We start from the raw sequence: 19081 nt of genomic DNA on the forward strand, positions 1-19081 counted from the left end.
TATGGCAGGATTATTACAAATTTGCTCTGAAGCTATTTTTGCAATTAATTGATGCTGAAAAGTTCCATCTTCGGTACCAAGACCATTATTTTTTTCTTTTTAAAAATAGGTGATGTGGGACCTCCTGGACTTCCAGGACTGGTTGGCAAATCCGGTCCTCCAGGAAAAGGATTGCCTGGACCTCCTGGACTACAGGGACCTCCTGGAGAGCCTGGTCCTCATGGTGAGCTACAACTCAGCAGAAAAAAAATATTATTTTTCTTGCAAGATAATCTGTACCATCTCACAAAGAAATCCATAGGGCAAGATAATAAAACAATCATGGCTGTATATGCAGTTTCAAGTCCTGTGCATGCTACTTTGACACCATAATAGAAAGCTGAAACTCAGAACAGAAGCAAAGCAAATTAATGTGATTAGTGCTGTAGAAATCAAATGTGTTTATGTGTGTGTCCTGTCCAGGTGGGGAAGGTGTAAAGGGGGAGAAGGGCTACCCAGGTCCTCCTGGTCTAGACATGCCAGGGCCTCAGGGAGAGAAAGGGAACCTTGGGTTTCCAGGAGTACCAGGTACTAAAGGACTGCCAGGGCCTGCAGGTTTACCAGGCAGGGATGGACTCATTGGAAACCAAGGTAAGACAAACAATCCTTTTGGACATTTGTGTGGCGGGATTTGTATGACAGTATTTTTTTTTTGCTCATTATACTTTTTATTTAAAGGGTCAGTTTGTGAAAAAGTAAAAAATATATTTTTTAATGAACATAATTTACAGTTTACCATCTTTACTGCTCCCACAATGAACTAGATACACTGAGGTTGTTTCAAGGTGTAACTGCTTACGTGTCAAGCTGTTGTCAGTAACTTTTAACACCTTCTGTGCATGTTTCAAATTAAAAATCTTCAAAGTAAGGATATAAGGATAACAATGTTTTTAGTATGAAATATATCCACAGAAATGTTGAGCTTTACTGCCAGTTTCCCCACTAACTAAAGAAAATAACCACAGAGCTTGGAATTAATAAACTAATGAGAAACTAATGAGAAAAGGGTTTCTGATGGAAAAGTTGAAGCTATATCCAATGCATCACATTGCATTTATGTCATTTTAAAATTTGATTACGATGTAGTGTGTTTTCCTGACGTGACACAAGCTTATTTAAAGCATTTTCACCCATTTAATCTTTTAGGTGTTAAAGGTGAAATGGGATTAATGGGAACACCTGGAATACCGGGATATCCTGGGCCTCCCGGTACACCTGGATCTACTGGTCCGAGAGGTGAGGAATGCCAAATATAAAAACTCATGTTTTTTCTATTCCATGTCTCACAATTTAGGCCAGGGGTAGGGAACTTCAGGCCTCGAGAGCCAGTGTCCTGCCAGTTTTAGATGTGTCCTTGATCCAGCACAGCTGATTTAAATGGCTAAATTACCTCCTCAACATGTCTTGAAGTTCTCCAGAAGCTGGTAATGAACTAATCATTTGATTCAGGTGTGATGACCCAGGGTGAGATCTAAAACCTGCAGGACACCGGCTCTCGAGGACTAACGTTCCCTACCCCTGATTTAGGCTATTTGTGGTTTATTCATCAGTAGCAGTTCAATTAAATTGAGTGTTTTGTATATATAGTGCCAAACCACAACAACAGTCACCACAATAAAAATGTCTTTTTCCTTCCATTCCTCTCAGGTGATCCTGGTCTTACTGGACCAAGAGGTGATATTGGAGAGCCTGGACTAAAAGGTGACAGAGGAGAGCCGGGTGTTCAGGGACCTCCTGGGAACATGAGTGATGTTGACATGGAGCACATGAAGGGAGTGAAGGGAGACAAAGGAGACATAGGTATAAAACAACATATGCGTCTTTTTAGAATTTGTTCACATTTATTTATTTACAAACAAACCCATTTTTGAATCTGTATATTTGCCTATAGTTTAAGGAATACTTTTTTTACTTTTAGGTAGCCCAGGGACCAGTGGAGTGAGGGGCATACCTGGATTGCCAGGAGATCCTGGAATGCCAGGGAAAGATGGAGAGCCTGGATTACCTGGAAAACCTGGTGAGTTATCTGACCAGAACTTCAATTTGTGCTATTGCATTATTTTTATATGTGCTAATTTTTAAGCAAGTGTAATTGTAATGTTATTGATATTTTTCAGGTGACAAAGGAGACTCTGGCGAACCTGGAGAGCCTGGTGGTATGGGACCACCTGGACCGAAGGGTGGTGCAGGGGAGATGGGAGTACCAGGTAGAGGCACACGGATAATACACAAATTGTGAGAATGAATGTATGGGTACAAGCCTGTAATAAATGCGTTACAGTCAGCACAATTTAAGTTCTATAAAAACACAAGTGCGAGCACCTGTATTAAGACCGTTTCAGGCAGGGGAAAATCTTAGCTTACATTTCACTGTGACGAGCAACAGCTATGCACATTAAATTAATTGATTGTTAATGGACACATTGTCTGCTTTTGCAGGTCCAAGTGGTCCAAAGGGTGTCAAAGGAGATTTAGGTACACCTGGACATCCTGGATTCAGAGGCACGGATGGAGAAAAGGGAGACACAGGATTACCTGGTGAGCCGGGTATTGGCGTCCCAGGATTTCCAGGACAAAAGGTATTCCACTATTAAAAAACCTTTGATTGTTACAACACTGATTCTACAGATACAGGCAGAAATTTGAGTCAGCATCAACTCCACAGTACAATACATATTAATAATTATTATATAAGTAGACAAGACCTATGATGGGCTTTGGTAGCAAGTGTCATTCAATAATAAAAATCATTTCCAGTTTAACAAATACCACTGTGATTTATAGTGAGGGATTCTAATCCTATAATATTCTTATAATTTCAGTACTACAACATTATTCCACCTTGGCTGATTGAATTTAAAATGTGCTGACTTACAAAAATATGAACAGATCCTAATTGTTTATGGTAGTTTCATTTTAACTGAGAGAAGCAGAATATCAACAGCTTCTTCTTTAGCCACTCCTTTGTTTCCTTGCTGGCATCTTCAGTGTTCTGGCTGAGGGAAGGAGGTTCTTGGCCAAGGTTTTTATGATACACGGCCCTGCCCAAGGCATAATGTTTCTAACTCCATGCTCGACTGTGGGGATGGTGTTCTTTGGTTCATGTTCAGATTTCTCTTCCTCCAAACACAGTGGGGCAAGCTTACATCTAACCACGGCGCTTTCTCCCAGGCCCTCTCTGAGTCACTAAGATGTTCAATGGCAAACTTGAGACGGGTCTTGTACATGTGCCTTTTTATGTGCAAGATTTAACCCATTACGGCATGGTATACCAATGATTTTCTTGGGGACTGTGGTCCCAACTGCCTTAAGATCATTAACAAACTCTTCCCATAACGTTTGGGCTGATCCACAGCCTTTCTCTTGATCATCTTCATGCCATAAGGCAAGATCTTGCATGGAGCTGTTGGTCATTTCCTATTTTTTCCATTTCAGAATAGTCACATCAGTAGTTGTCACCTTCTCACCAGTCAGGTTTACAAATCTTGTTCTTGGTATCCCTTGCCAGGGACAAGTCCAAAGCTCACCTCTCTGGTCTTGCACATGGTGGTGGAGAGGCTGGAATGGGACAAACTGATTCTGTGGTTGTGGTTTATACACATAACGATCTGAGAGCAGGAGTATCTGTAAATGATTGACTGATTGATTGTAATTTGTGTGACACATGGGTACAGCCAATCTGTGGGAGCCAGAATTACGGGTGGTTTTTAATGTATCGGATACTTCATTCAATGACATACAAATCAATTGAAAACTTTTATGTGTTTTTCAGGATCTTTGATTGATATTCTGTCTCTCTCCATAAAAGCTGTTAGAGAAATGAAACACTGTTTATTTCTTTGGAAGTGAACAAACTTAAAATTTAAGGAAATCAAATAATTAAATACAAACTGTATTTGTCAAAAGTGTGAAGATGAAATGATCAACACACTCTGCTTCTCATGTCCAGTGCAGGTCTGATGTTATTAACAGGTCGTCATTACAAGGCTGTTAACTGACACTAAGCAGAGGTGGAAAGGCAAACATCGCAGTAGCTGCCGTTAAATTTTCAAAAATAGTCAGAGTAGTTCCTTTATATTAATGAGCCCTTCCATTTCTTTAATTAGAATTCCTGCTTTATTTGTACAGGGTCAGAGTGGCGGGCCAGGATCCCCAGGACAAGCTGGAGATAAGGGTCAGAAAGGCCAAGAGGGCATGCCTGGCAAGCCAGGACTGCCAGGACCCAAAGGAGAACAAGGCAGTCCTGGGTATCAAGGTCGGATTTCAGTCTGGGTTGTCAATTTAGTTTTGCTTACCTGGTCAAATCAAGGTACAGTAGTCATACATGTTGTGTTTTAAGGTGTATTGTGATCTGTGTGTTGTACAGGTCAGTCAGGTAGACCAGGGGACAAGGGTACCCCTGGACTTCCTGGGTTTGTAGGAGAGCCTGGTCAAGATGGCCGGCCTGGTAAGTAAGAGGCTTGTTTATCAGGCAACTGTATCCACATATTTACATTACACAAATTTATTCATGGTTTGAGGCAATCTTGTGGGACACATTTGAGGTAAAAAAAAAAAAAAAAAGAGTAATCACTGAGTTGTGATTTTTGGATCAGTAAGGTAAGTGTGCCACTTCTCAAAACTCTCAAAGGGTGGTAACCTTGCTTGACCGTTTTTCACATCAATTATGTTAAGAAACCACTTTGGCTAAATTCTGAGTTTAAATATAAGCTTTTTTGTTTTTTCTGTAATGAGCACTGACAGCTAAATGATGTACGTGTCCCAGGCAAATTAGTGTTTTTGGAAATCAGCAGGTGAAAACTGTGACTCTTCCAGTTTGACACTGTAGTATGTATACTTGTTGTTTTCCAGGCGAAGTTGGCCGGCAGGGGTCTTCTGGTCAAAAGGGAGATAAAGGAGATTCTGGACTTGATGGAATCCCAGGGTCCACAGGAGAGAGAGGACAGCCAGGTTAGTCTGTAAGAAGTTACAAGAAGACTGCCAACCATCCAGTGAGAGAGTTTTTTACTCCACTGTAGGAAAAGAGCCTTCAATCATTTTTTTCAACATCAAAAGCAAAAAAAAAAAACCCTAAACAAAAAAAAACTCAAAAAACAAACAAACAAACAAACAAAAATCACAGCTGTTGTAAAAATAGACGTATCCTTTGGACTACATATATTGAAGGATCAGTATTAGCACTGGGGCCATGGCTGTGTTAGGAACCAAACTTGCCTTATTTGGATGAAAGGTTGCTTAGACAACGTTAGCAAGACACATAGGCTAATTCAAGGTAAAGGAATCTCACTGAAAAAAATCTGAGGCAGAAATGTGATGGATGGTCTGTGCCACACAACAAGTCATAAAATTAGATAATCCAATAAAAATGCTCCAAAAGGCACCAACGGCACACACTCAGTGAAGTCCAGTTTAATGATGGAAAGTTATAGATCAGGCCTTGCAGACATAATCAACCCCAGCTCCCTGTCAGGTCACCTATCAGTCTCAAAATTCACTCTCCTCAGATTTTATATGAAACTATAAAAAAAACCTTTTTTTTGTATGTAACCTGGACGTGTGTCCCTCTATCTATAAAGAGATGATCTATACTGCTCGCCCAAGTGCAATGTCTACAATATCCGAATCTAGGTTTGGGAAGGAGATTGGCGGTAGCAACTCTGTAAGAGCAATGAGACTTCCAACCCACATAACACGCACGACCACAGGTTTATGAAACAAAGTTTGCTTTATATATTTCCTTTTGGATCAGTTCCCTTTGCTCATCCTCAATGTAGGGATACCTTCAAATGCAGTAACCATCTCAAATGCATCACAAAAATAATTGAAACAATCAAAATAGATGTAAGACAAGAAACACAATATTTCAACACCCCAAAGAAAAGGAAAAAGAAAAGAAAATAGCACGTGAGTGTCCAGTTCCTTATGGTGTCAGTTTATTCAGTTACCCACTGTCCTGGGTTAAGAACTGAAAACGACCTGAATCTCAGGCGGAGAAAAAGTAGCAAAGAAAATGATAAGGTATCTCTCAGGTGGGCTTCCTTTTGTTTTTTTCCCTACCGCCCTCCTGGTACGGCAGGCATCAACGTGTCGGCGTCCTGACACAGAGAAGGCCTCCACAGCAGCAACAGTGTCTTAGACCCACGATACCAGCTCCTCACTTGGCACCCATGGAACTGTACCTCAAAAAAAAAACAGTCTGCACACAAATACGCAGAATGTTAGATGTCCACATTCCTTAAATGTCCTTGTTCCTAATGTCCTTGGTTCTTTTGAAATATTAAAATAAATTTGCATCTTGTGACACATTAAAAGTAAATACACCGTATTACTGTGCATCACCCGCAGTTACAGTAACAGCACAGCTATTGCACGTGAACTGCGCATAACCACTTAGCTGGCCGCGGCTGAACTAGCAGGCCCAAGAAAGTAAAAACATTAGACACTCATAATAAACAAAACTGTCACAACATTGCAATACTATGAAAACACATCTTAAACATCATTAAACACATTTACTACTATTCTGACTGGTTAGTTATTTTTTCCAGTGCATTGAACTGCAATAGCGGTGCTAAGTGAGCTAGGCTAACTCACCAGAATAGTTCAAAAAAGTTCGAAGAAATACTCCGGCTCCTTTCAGGTAGGTACCCGTCTGTGGTTCACCGCTAACGACAGCTCTCTCACAAATGTTAATTAAACCTCTTTCCTCTCTTTCAACTGGAAAAAACCGTGCTCCGCGGCAGCATGGAGTTTTTCCTTGCCGTCCTTTTTCCTCTACACCACACCTTCACGCGCACGGAGCTGCAGATGGTGCCTTCAGGGCAAGCCCGGAAATTAAACTATCAGACAAGGACTACGATGCATTCAAAGAACCCTGTACTTCTGATTGCTGTAAATCTTACCAGGGTTACATGTACAAATGTTTTTAATGCTTTGTTTAAATTTTGAGATTTTTTTTACATGCTGGGCTTTTTTGGCTCTTACATGAAACCTTCATTTTTCAGTTCTTTAGGTTGCATCTTAATCATTTTCTTTGAACTTGTGTGAAGCTAAGCTTTAACCTCTGAACCTGAAATTGTGTAGCCATCTTGTACTATATGTCATTCATAAAAAACTAACACATCAGGAAGTATACAAAGAATGAGAATATATATATATATATATATATATATATATATATATATATATATATATATATATATATATATATATATATATATATATATATATAAAACACCCAGCACGCCCCTGCGGGCGGTTTATCCTTCAAGCTCGGGTCCTCTACCAGAGGCCTGGGAGCTTGAGGGTCCTGCGCAGTATCTTAGCTGTTCCCAGGACTGCGCTCTTCTGGACAGAGATCTCCGATGTTGTTCCCGGGATCTGCTGGAGCCACTCGCCTAGCTTGGGAGTCACCGCACCTAGTGCTCCAATTACCACGGGGACCACCGTTACCTTCACCCTCCACATCTTCTCGAGCTCTTCTCTGAGCCCTTGGTATTTCTCCAGCTTCTCGTGTTCCTTCTTCCTGATATTGCTGTCATTCGGAACCGCTACATCGATCACTACGGCCGTCTTCTTCTGTTTGTCTACCACCACTATGTCCGGTTGGTTAGCCACCACCATTTTGTCCGTCTGTATCTGGAAGTCCCACAGGATCTTAGCTCGGTCATTCTCCACCACCCTTGGGGGCATCTCCCATTTTGACCTCGGGACTTCCAGGTTATACTCGGCACAGATGTTCCTGTACACTATGCCGGCCACTTGGTTATGGCGTTCCATGTATGCCTTGCATGCTAGCATCTTGCACCCTGCTGTTATGTGCTGGATTGTCTCTGGGGCATCTTTACACAGCCTGCACGTGGGGTCTTGCCTGGTGTGATAGACCCCAGCCTCTATGGATCTTGTGCTGAGAGCTTGTTCTTGTGCTGCCATGATTAGTGCCTCTGTGCTGTCTTTCAGTCCAGCTTTGTCCAGCCACTGGTAGGATTTCTGGATATCAGCCACCTCCTCTATCTGCCGGTGGTACATACCGTGCAGGGGCCTGTCCTTCCATGATGGTTCCTCGTCTCCCTCCTCTTTCTTGGGTTTCTGCTGCCTGAGGTATTCACTGAGCACTCGGTCAGTTGGGGCCATCTTCCCAATGTATTCTTGGATGTTCGTTGTCTCATCCTGGACTGTGGTGCTGACACTCACCAGTCCCCGGCCCCCTTCCTTCCGCTTAGCGTACAGCCTCAGGGTACTGGACTTGGGGTGAAACCCTCCATGCATGGTAAGGAGCTTTCTTGTCTTTATGTCAGTGGCTTCTATCTCCTCCTTTGGCCAGCCTATTACCCCAGCAGGGTACCTGATCACGGGCAGGGCATACGTGTTGATGGCCCGGATCTTGTTCTTACCATTCAGCTGACTCCTCAGGACTTGCCTGACCCTCTGCAGGTACTTGGTGGTTGCAGCTTTTCTAGCGGCCTCTTCATGGTTCCCATTCGCCTGCGGGATCCCCAGGTACTTGTAACTGTCCTCTATGTCTGCAATGTTGCCTTCTGGTAGTTCAATCCCCTCAGTTCTGACTACCTTCCCCCTCTTTGTTACCATCCGACTACACTTCTCCAGTCCGAATATATATATATATATATATATATATGTAGAGAGAGAGAGAGAGAGAGAAAAGCTCTCTTCCTCAAACGATTTAAGTAATTTATTTTAAGAGCACATGCTTTAACAAGCAAACACAATTAGAGGATGCAGTGGGCAGTGAACTGTGGTGAGATTATTTCTGTTTGGAAGTAAATTTTGCTAAAACAAATGTTGTTTGCAGCAGTAACTTTAATGTATTAAAATATATCCTGTATCTACCCCTTTCTGCAGGTATGGCTGGAATAGGTTTTCCTGGGCCGCCTGGCGAGCTTGGCAGCAAAGGTGTGGGCCTCTACAACACTGATGTTTATATTGATTCAATTCACAGGACAGCAAAGTTTCATATGTTTTTTTCCCCTCACTGCAGGAGACAAAGGCAGTCCTGGCTTTCCTGGCAACCCAGGTATTCCAGGTGTCCCTGGTGTGAAAGGTGATAAGGGATTTTCCGGCCCACAGGGACCTCAAGGACAGCCAGGAGAACAGGGTCCCTCGGGTTTCTCTCTAGAAGGACCTAAAGGAGATAGGGGAGAAACAGGACAACCTGGAGAAGCAGGTACTGTGAGAAAGTAAAGATGCAGATAATTTTTTGCTTCATGGTGATGGTAAAAAGGACTACTTATACTTTATACTCTGTTTAAGCAGTCGAAGCACTTTCAGCTACAAATCTCATTCACCTAGTCGTACACACATTTTCTATACCTAAGCAGTTTTATATAATGCTCACACACTTCCACTCTGATGGATGCATCAGGGGAAACTCCGGGGAAGTCAGGGCATAAAAAGTGCATAAACATGGTTATTTATTCCAGATACAGTAGTTGATAGATTAAAAAAAACAACTTTCTTTGTCTTTATCAAACAGGAATCAAAGGACAACCAGGACCTGCTGGCTTTCCAGGCAGAGATGGACAGAAGGGAGAGAAAGGAGATCAAGGTCTCCAGGGTTTCCAGGGAGAGTCGGGAATAAAGGGGGATTCTGGATTACCTGGACTGCCGGTATGTCATAAGGCTGTTTTCAATTTGAGCTTTCCTCTTGCTGTAAACATTAGATAGTGTTCCTTCAGAGGAGAGAGAGCCATTACAATATTTATGTTTTTGATTACAGGGAGCACCTGGGCTTCCAGGTCTTGATGGACCGAAGGGAGAGATAGGATTACAGGGTGTAACTGGCTTCCCAGGTGAGTGTATTCAGAGTGATATATTTGTGTGTCATCTGCATCTGTTCAAGCAATTATGGAAAAAAATAATTATGGTAAAACAAACTTTTACCAACCCCAGGACAAAAGGGTGTTGCTGGAGACTTTGGATATAGAGGTGAAGCTGGAGACAGAGGATTCCCAGGCGAAAAAGGTAACACAAGAATGAAACAAACTTAGCTGTGGTAATATTGATGTTATTAAATGTTAATGTATTAAACGTCTTTAAATTAAATATTTATGTCTTATTTTAGGTAACGAAGGCCCTCCTGGTCCTCCCGGCCCTCAAATGTTCATAAAAGGAGACATTGGCTTCCCAGGAATTCAAGGTTTACCGGGACCTCAGGGGCCATCTGGGCTTCCAGGGCAGAAAGGAGATAGAGGTGATGGTTATACCCCATTTAGACCGCTGTCACACAACAGCTCACTCCTGCTCGCCTTTCACCCACACCCTTTTCAATAACGCTACCATTTTCATTCATTTTTCTCAGGTGTGACAGGTTTTCCAGGGTCAAAAGGCGAAGAAGGTCTCCCTGGATATAATGGTCAGAACGGGGTCAAAGGAGAGCCTGGCTTTCCAGGGCCACAAGGTGAGACACTCCACGTGATTAATGCACGGTGTTGGTGCTCTTTGCTGTGCTGGCATTTTTTTGGTTCTACTGATTTCTTCATATCTTTAGGACCTAGAGGACACCCTGGCCCGCCTGGACCTAATGGTGTTCCAGGCCCAGCCGGTCCACCCGGCCCCTCGTCCATGGATCACGGTTTCCTTGTAACACGTCACAGCCAATCGGTGGACATCCCACTGTGTCCCGAGGGAACCTCTCTCATATATGATGGCTACTCCTTGCTCTACTTCCAGGGCAATGAGCGCTCTCATGGGCAAGACTTAGGTGAGACGATATGAATAGAAGGAAGGCCTCAATATAAAGCAGGGACATAACGGAAAATATCTGTGGGTTCATTTGATATTCTTTTGGCTTTGCATTTTAGGTACGGCAGGCAGCTGTCTAAAAAAGTTCAGCCCCATGCCCTTCCTCTTCTGTAATATCAACAATGTGTGTAACTTTGCCTCCCGTAATGATTACTCCTACTGGCTCACCTCACCTGAGCCCATGCCCATGAGCATGGCACCCATCACTGGTGAAAGCATTAAACCCTTCATCAGTAGGTAAGTCACGATTTCTTTACACTCTGCTGTTTCACATGTGTTTGATGCTTGATTTGACTCGTGCTGTTCTCATATGAATTTGTGCACAGGTGCGCTGTATGTGAAGCTCCAGCCATGGTGATAGCAGTTCACAGTCAGACCATTATGATCCCACCGTGCCCCGAAGGCTGGGACTCTCTGTGGATCGGCTACTCCTTTGTTATGGTAAGACAGCTCTGGTCTCTCAAATATATTTGTCCACCATGGATGAATAAGTCATGGCTATATAATAACGACTCACCATGAGCATTTCAGAAATGTAATTATGAGTAGTGCAAGGTTGTAATTGCTGCACTGTGACAAAGAGGGCTGATATGTGCACAAGTGTTGAATCAGTTAGTGGCTGTGAAGCAGATCACAGTCACCCAAGGGAAGCACTTCTGTTTTCTGTGCTGTCTATATTTGCTGACTACAGAGAATGAGATCAAGCTGCGTTCCCTGGGTGTTGGCTCAGTACACTCCATTATAAACTGCAGTATTATTCACTGCAGTCAGTACTCCTTCAATCAAAAGTGGATTGTTTTTCCATTTGTAGTAATTTATATTTGGCAGGGTGAATCAGGTGGAGATGAGTGTCATGGGGTGATTTGTGACAGAAGGATAGCAGCAAGAGTGAAAGGGAATGTTTGCAGATGGTGGCACTGACAAAGAGGGGGGGTTGCTAGCTTAGGATGCTAAGATGTTAATTGGGAGTGACCAGGATGATTAGAAATTCTGTTATCAGAGTTTGAGAAGAAGGCGACTCTCATCCAAGAGGCTTCTTCGGTCCTAAAACCTCTCGTCAAGCTCCTAAGACTACAGTACCATGACCTGGATGACTGAGAACCCACTGAGACATATATCAGGGCGACAGTTCAGGGTGAGCAGCTTGGGGACAAAGAGAGGTAAGGCTGAGGCTTGTGCAGAGGAGGAATAGGGCAGTTTTTGGACAAAGAATGTTAAAGATGGAGCTGCCAGACAGGAAAAGAGGAAACCACAGAGAAAATTCATGAATGTAGTGAATGAGGACATGCAGAGAGGAAAGAGTGAGATGGAGGCAGATTGTTCACTGTGCTGACCGCTAAATGGAGCGACCAAAAGAAGAAGAAATAATTTATATTTAGTGATATGCCTGTGTTCTGCACATACATGTAATGCTAAACCCCTGAAAGTTAACAGAATTACTTAAGTGAGAAATAGTGTGAACTTAAAAGAGCTGAGGCAAAGGCGGGTTGCAAAGCAGCTTTCAAACCCAACAGCATCTGTGGAAAGATGCTTAAGTAGCGTGCTCTATATGAGGTATGACAAACACATGTTATCAGCTGATGTGGGATGGCAGTGAGATCAGCTGATACTAGACTTTGCTTGTTTTTGTAAATAAGAAACGCCAATAAAACTCTGTTAGTTATTGTCTTATAGATGTAAAAGGCCCCTCATTAATTTGCATTGCATGTTTGTGTAGCACACCAGTGCTGGTGCTGAGGGTTCGGGCCAGGCTTTGGCTTCTCCCGGTTCCTGTCTGGAGGAATTCCGTAGCGCTCCATTCATCGAGTGTCACGGTCGAGGAACCTGCAACTATTACGCCAACTCCTACAGCTTCTGGCTCGCTACCATTGAAGACAGTGAAATGTTTACGTAAGGCAGAACTCTGACACGCAGACATTGACTTTCTTGACTTTTTAAAAAAATTCAAATTACTCAACAACTTTGAGAAATGCTTTTTTTTGCTGACCTTTAAATTCATGACCTTGCTCCAGTTTATTGTAAAACATCCAACAGTATTTTTGGATCTGCTTATCACTGTAACAAACTTCTGACAACACTCAAACAAAGCTTTTAGTAATTTTGTGTGTTGGTACAGGGCAGTGAGACAAGCTCATCTGCCTGCTGTTGTTAAGTTATCATCACATTTCCCTCAAGTTTACATCATGGGTATATAATATTTTTTTCACTCTCCCTCTTTTCAGGAAACCCGTCCCAGCAACGCTAAAAGCCGGCAGCCTCCGAACACACATAAGCCGCTGTCAGGTTTGCATGAAGAGGACATAAGCAGCAATACCAAAGGCCTCCGAAGAGCAATAAGGCGTGCGCTGACGTCATCAACTTAGCTTTATTTCCCATTTTCTAAAGGATGGTGCTATTGCCCTGCCTGGCATTTAGGATAGGATCATGGCCAGAGACTGAAACCAAACCACAGAGACCAAGTGGCCGCTTGCTCCATGCAGAAACACACAATCACAACATGTTAAGTGTGACACCCAGTTTACCACTGCACTGACATGCCCCCTGAACTGGTAAACTGGTGTTAATTTTGAAAGGGCTGTGTGTGTCAGTCAGGTGCTATTGAATCTTATGTGCCTTTTTCTTTTCATTGTTTTTATTTCCATTCCCTACCAGTGTTTCAAAGATATAGCAACACAATATGATATACGTTCACACCTTAGTTAAACCCTACTAATGTAAAAGCTAGGACTTACCACTGGTTACAGATGCTTGCCATTTATACCGCCATAAAGTTGCAGACACAGATGTACAGTATGCTACTCACTCTGTTGTAAATACAACACATTCCTTCTTAACATAGTTCAACATACTCGCCTCAGGTTATTGATGAGTTACTTTGTGTGTTATTAATCCCATTTTTATTTATAAGAGTTCTGAGAATATGTTCGACGCGAGTGTATCTGAGATGCCATATATCCGAAAAGAATGTGTTAATGCGTGAAAACCATCGCCTTATTAACATACAAAACAGCACTGAAATAGCATTACCAGGCATGTGACTGTGTGTGTGTGTATGTGTGTGTGTGAGAGAGAAAACAAGATTTGAGTGGCTTGGAAATGGCATGCGTGTTGCAATGTCTACATATATATTGTTGCACAACCCTGTTGTTAACATGAAAAATGCACACAAAGAAATAGCCAAGAAAAAATCATCCTTCTTGTGTTTTTTCTCTGTACAAACCTTGTTTATAACAGTTGTTTCCAAGATTTTACCCCCTTAAGTGAAACATATCCTCATCATCTGTGATCCTAAGGAGATGCACGTGTATAGATACATAACTTGTATTTGCAGTTTTGGATGTGTACTTGACTGTTTCCCTTTGTGAAATGCTTTTTTGTTATTCCTGTTTATTTAGTGCAAAGTGTAATCCTCTCTAAAGGTCATGATGTTACTTCTCTCCGAGTACTCTGGCTTCCTCCCACACTCCAAAGACGTGCACGGGGTTCGGTTAATTGGTGATTCTAAAGTGGCCATAGGCGTGAATGTGAGTGCAAACGGTTATCTGTTTCTCTGTGACAGACTGGCAACCTGTCCAGGGTGTACCCCGCCTCTCTGGGATAGACTCCAGCCCAGATGTGACCCTGAATTGGACAAACTGAAGGACCACGGATGGATCGATGAGTCATAATGTGATGGTTACGCAATCAGGTCGAGGACATATAGTGCCTATGCAGGTTAAAATCCTTTAAAAGGTCTTAGCATAGAGTTGTGTAGATTTGTTTCTTTATGTACAGCATCTGGAGAAAACTTCATGCGTATATTAATCTTAGAAAGCCTGTTGGACCTCAAATGTTCTCCGGAGCTCCGAAATAGCTTCAACAGCTCTGAAAGGGACATTTCTGTGTCCCTTTAAGAGCTTTTGAAATATGCAAAGTTAAGGCAATGACTGTACACTGACTGCAACCTGTTTTTGTTTGAATATGAGCCCTACTTGGGATAAAATGCTCAGACATTTGTAGAGTATTAGAATTATTTTCCAGCGTTAAACAAGCCTTTCCTAACAGTGATTACCAGAACAGAAAATACTTTTTAATATTTCACTTCCAAACTGTGTAATTCCTGAAATAAAATGATTTGTAGGAATTGTTTAAAAATTATTATTTTGTGTTTCCTGTTTCCAACATTTTTAACGCAGTACTCCAGAAATGTCACTAGAGGGCAGCATCAGCATACACAGAGCAAGTTGCTGCTTTCTTATATGAAAGCTCCCAGTATGTGTGACTCCAAAGCTCATTTTGTTTTTACTAGTCACTAGGCAACAGCATGCAGCAAAAGCTTACTCCAGATATATTATGACCAATAAATTAAATGCAACGTTTGTAGCAACCCTTCTACAGTGTGCTGCAGCCACTACCTCAGCACTTCTGCAGGGACTGTGGCCAACAAACCCATTCACCCCACGAAAACACAAACCGATCAATACATTCTGCAGAGAACCAGATAACCCCCCCTTTCAACTCGCGTCTCGTCTTTCATTTATTACCGGAATCCTATCCCTTCTTTCCTTTCTTGTCACCAGACAGACAAACACAGCCCATGACCCCTGGCTGTCTTCATAAACATGTCAAACGGGGCCTTGACCTCTGACCGGTGACAGCAAGGTCATTCAGGTGGAAGTCAGGCTGGATGGTCACAACACACTGAAAGGTCTAATGGTCAAATGGCACACGCAACATGGAGCAACGGGCCGAGGAAAAATGATTATTTGTTACAAAGATAAGAACACGTGCGCACTTTAGCCTCATTGAGGAGAAGTCACTGGGCTTTAATATAACCCACTAAGAATTTTTGCCACTGGTTTTTCAAGTAAAACTAACACTTTATTTTACACATTCACGGGAAAGAACAGAATAATTTTGTTTTGGAATTGAGAAAAAACTGTTGTTTAATAGCCTTTAATTAATGCAGTATGCAAAGTAAATAGTGAAAATTGGTTCTTCTGCATTTAAGTTAACATATCATTATTGCCTGAATTGATCTATCATTTTTGTTGAAGTTAATTCTTAATTTTTGGAGACTGAATCAACTGGTTGTTGGCGATATTCATTTATTCATTTATTATTCATTCATGACTGAATGTCACATACAAATAGAAAGATACACAAAGTCAATGTCATGTGGTTGGGGAAGGTAATCAGCCTTGCTAAGGAGCTTTAAAGTTCAAAATTAACCCCTTTAGGTTTCTTAATACTGCTTGTTGTTTGCTAACACTGCTTGAGACTCAACTTAAGAGTTACAATCTCCTGCAGAGAGCTGGGCTTTGTGCCAGCTTAAACTCCAGCTTAAACTGTATGATGTTTTTTTTTCCATAGAGACAGTGTCCTGCTAATATATGGTTCCAATGAACAAGGTTCATTTTAAATAATGTGTTTTGTTAGCACCGAAATGTTAGTTTGTGAGGAATGCATGTTTTCTTGTACTTAAATGTGCCGTGTTTGGGAACCTGTCCTGATTCATCACCATGACCTTTCTCCGGAGTGGATCAGTGGCAGAGTTCAGCAACTTTACAAGCCTTTTGACCAAAGCTTAGCCAAATACAGATTAGGCTCAAAAGCCATGCAGGTGTCTCAAACATGCTACTCGTGCAGCTGCAACACACTGTAAACCAAGAATGAGATTGTCTAAAAAAACACAAACATCTTGTTAACACTGCTTGCCTTTTCTGCAAAAAACTAGAATGCATTTCCGTTTTCATTTCGGGAACAAAGAGTCTCAGAAAATGATTTTAAATATAGGTCTCTATAACGCTGCAGGCTACAGTTTGATAAGTTGGGATGATTGCACCGTCCCCCTGCTGAAAACAATAAAAAAAAAAGCTCAGTAAAACTCATAATAATGTTGTTTTTTTTAACTTACCATATATTTAACAGTAAATTAAGGACTATTTATCATGTTTCTCATGACAATTGTCTCTTTAGTCGCTGCAATCACTGAAGCTTTTCATTCAAAATAGAGCTCTAGACCAGGACAAGTGCCAGTGATTGCTCTGTTTTTAAAAAAAAATTGTTCTAATCATTTATTTTTTACTATTGGCTGCTGATGCTATTGATGGCTTCACACTGGCTGGACTCTTACACAAATCACACAAAATAAGTTCAGGACTTCACATTTGAACAGCTTAATTGTGTTTTTGTTAAAAGCTCCGCCACAAACTTGTTTTCATTGCTCTGCCTGATTAGACCTCCAGTCAGGTGGAAGTTGAGTGGAGCTATGCTGGGAACTGTTTGAAAACCACCTTAATTAGAATGACATTGTAAAAGTGGTGCAACAAAAAGTCAACACCCAGTCCTGAGGGTGTGATCTGACTATTTATTTCATTATTTAAGTTACTTTTGTGTTATGGCATAAAGCAGCTTGGACAAGAACTAGAACTGGCCATAGCACAGCTCTTAGGTTATTACCAGCTTCTTATCAAGCTGTCACTGTCCTCCTCCACTGCAGCCATCCTTTTGTTCTGCTGTGAAAGACATTAAGGTATCTCTTGAGTGAGGGCTAATATATATATACTCCTTTAAATGGCTGTACTTTGGAAAGCCTTGCAAGTTTGAGTGTCAGACTGTGTGGAGAGAAGAATAACAGCAGAAAAGTGTCACTGCTCTTTTATGCGGTCGTTTATCTGACCCTGCTTTTAAAACAAGCGAAGGATGGACGTCAGGAGATTCAAAGAACAGAGATTCAGAATTTGATTTAATGTGCATATAAATCACTAAACCGTGCATGCTGTATACTTAATGCAGTAACTTTTGGTTTGGATTGCATTTACATAGCGCTTTTCGAGAGCCTCAAAGCGCTTTACAATTCTACTATTCATTCACACACTGGTGGAGGCAGCTACAGTTGTAGCCACAGCTGCCCCAGGGCAGACTGACAGAAGCGAGGCTGCCATATTGCGCCATCAGCCCCTCTGGCCATCACCAGTAGGCGGTAGGTGAAGTGACTTGCCCAAGGACACAACGACCAGGACAGACAGAGCAGGAGATCGAACCGGTAACCTTCCGGTTACAAGATGAGCTTCCCAACCCCCTGAACTAACAGCATTGTTCAAATGCTGTTGACAATCAAAGTAATTTGGTTTATTTATGAGAGACAACTAAAGGAAAACAAAGGCATTATCTTTTTATTTGTGGCCAAAGTTTAATCCCAACAAGAATTCTTTGATGTGCAGTTTATCATATTGCTTTATCACTTTTTAAATTTACAGTCTGCATCTTTTTGCAGCTCCAGTCATCTAGCAGTGGCTTTGTAATGCTGGGCAACTCCCTGATTCCCGTTGACAGCTGGTTTATGGGGAAGAGGATCAGGTGTTAAGAGGCATGATCCTCCTTGACAGTGCGTGGTGCAATCTTTGGTCTGCATGGATGCTTTAAGCTCCTGTGTTATACCCTCTTGTTGGTGAGTGCACATATTGAAAAAAGAAAGGTGCAATGGAGGTAAAATATAGTCTCCACTGTCAACAGCTGTCATCAGAACTAGTTTTTCCCTTTTCTGCACCAATGGTATTGCAGCTAGATGTTATGTGCCCTGGGGAAAGTAATAATTTTGCCTCACACTCAGCTATAGGGAATCTGTGGTTTAACATCTATCTATCTATCTATCTATCTATCTATCTATCTATCTATCTATCTATCTATCTATCTATCTATCTATCTATCTATCTATCTATCTATCTATCTATCTATCTATCTATCTATCTATCTATGGTATATGTATATATTGCTAACATAAGTTGTTATTAATTTTTGTTGTTTATATTTTCTTGTACCAAATTCACAGAGATCAGCAAACACGTCCACCATAACACACAGACACGCTCATCTCTCAGCACGATTACTGGAGCTGTAACTCCATCTGTAGAGCCTGGCACTCATGTGAGGTCTGATCACGATCTCAGCATGATCGGAAATCTGATGTTCTCACATGGAGCCAAACATGGTGCTTCCTCTTCCTCCACAGACATTTTTAAGTCAATGCACAGTGTCCACTCAGAAATATGGAAATAGCGTGGCAGTGTATGAATGAGAGGAGAACAGTACGCCTCCACAGTCAAGCGGAGGAGTAAAAAAGAAGAGTGAACGTCACAGTAACAGAGAGTGCGTGGGCGCAAGAGGAAGAGTGGGAGTGAAATTGTGGGAGGCATTCCAGTACTCTCTCAATCTGTCTTTTATCTTTATTCATCTCAGTTAAATAACTCTTACACATTTCAAATAACTCTTCACTCTTCTCTCACTGCCATACTCTTCG

At 41.8% G+C, this 19081-nt stretch overlaps 1 protein-coding gene and 1 long non-coding RNA gene across 2 annotated transcripts in view; one reads left to right on the forward strand and one right to left on the reverse strand.

Annotated features, from left to right (window-relative positions):
- col4a1 (collagen, type IV, alpha 1) overlaps window positions 1-14937 on the forward strand; it is a 51503-nt gene extending 36566 nt beyond the window's left edge. Inside the window, exons 31-52 of the mRNA XM_085433720.1 lie at window positions 110-223; window positions 463-630; window positions 1186-1275; window positions 1687-1839; window positions 1958-2056; window positions 2157-2246; window positions 2479-2618; window positions 4168-4294; window positions 4406-4486; window positions 4891-4989; window positions 8902-8952; window positions 9038-9223; window positions 9533-9666; window positions 9776-9848; window positions 9949-10020; window positions 10121-10249; window positions 10358-10456; window positions 10547-10759; window positions 10860-11037; window positions 11127-11241; window positions 12518-12690; window positions 13023-14937. Of these exons, the coding sequence (XP_085289846.1) occupies window positions 110-223; window positions 463-630; window positions 1186-1275; window positions 1687-1839; window positions 1958-2056; window positions 2157-2246; window positions 2479-2618; window positions 4168-4294; window positions 4406-4486; window positions 4891-4989; window positions 8902-8952; window positions 9038-9223; window positions 9533-9666; window positions 9776-9848; window positions 9949-10020; window positions 10121-10249; window positions 10358-10456; window positions 10547-10759; window positions 10860-11037; window positions 11127-11241; window positions 12518-12690; window positions 13023-13104 (2666 nt within the window). The 3' untranslated portion in view covers window positions 13105-14937. The remainder of the gene's footprint in view (window positions 1-109; window positions 224-462; window positions 631-1185; window positions 1276-1686; window positions 1840-1957; window positions 2057-2156; window positions 2247-2478; window positions 2619-4167; window positions 4295-4405; window positions 4487-4890; window positions 4990-8901; window positions 8953-9037; window positions 9224-9532; window positions 9667-9775; window positions 9849-9948; window positions 10021-10120; window positions 10250-10357; window positions 10457-10546; window positions 10760-10859; window positions 11038-11126; window positions 11242-12517; window positions 12691-13022) is intronic.
- Window positions 5746-6946, reverse strand: LOC146690685 (uncharacterized). Its single transcript, XR_014915457.1, has 2 exons — window positions 6634-6946; window positions 5746-6235 (listed from the first exon to the last, which is right to left on the reverse strand). It is a non-coding gene; the product is annotated as an uncharacterized LOC146690685 (long non-coding RNA).
- Window positions 14938-19081: the final 4144 nt, after the last annotated feature.

The sequence above is a fragment of the Copadichromis virginalis genome, linkage group LG16, assembly GCF_057382275.1.
Source record: "Copadichromis virginalis isolate Kocher_CV1m ecotype Utaka linkage group LG16, C_Virginalis_male_GT1.1, whole genome shotgun sequence".
NCBI lineage: Eukaryota > Metazoa > Chordata > Actinopteri > Cichliformes > Cichlidae > Copadichromis > Copadichromis virginalis.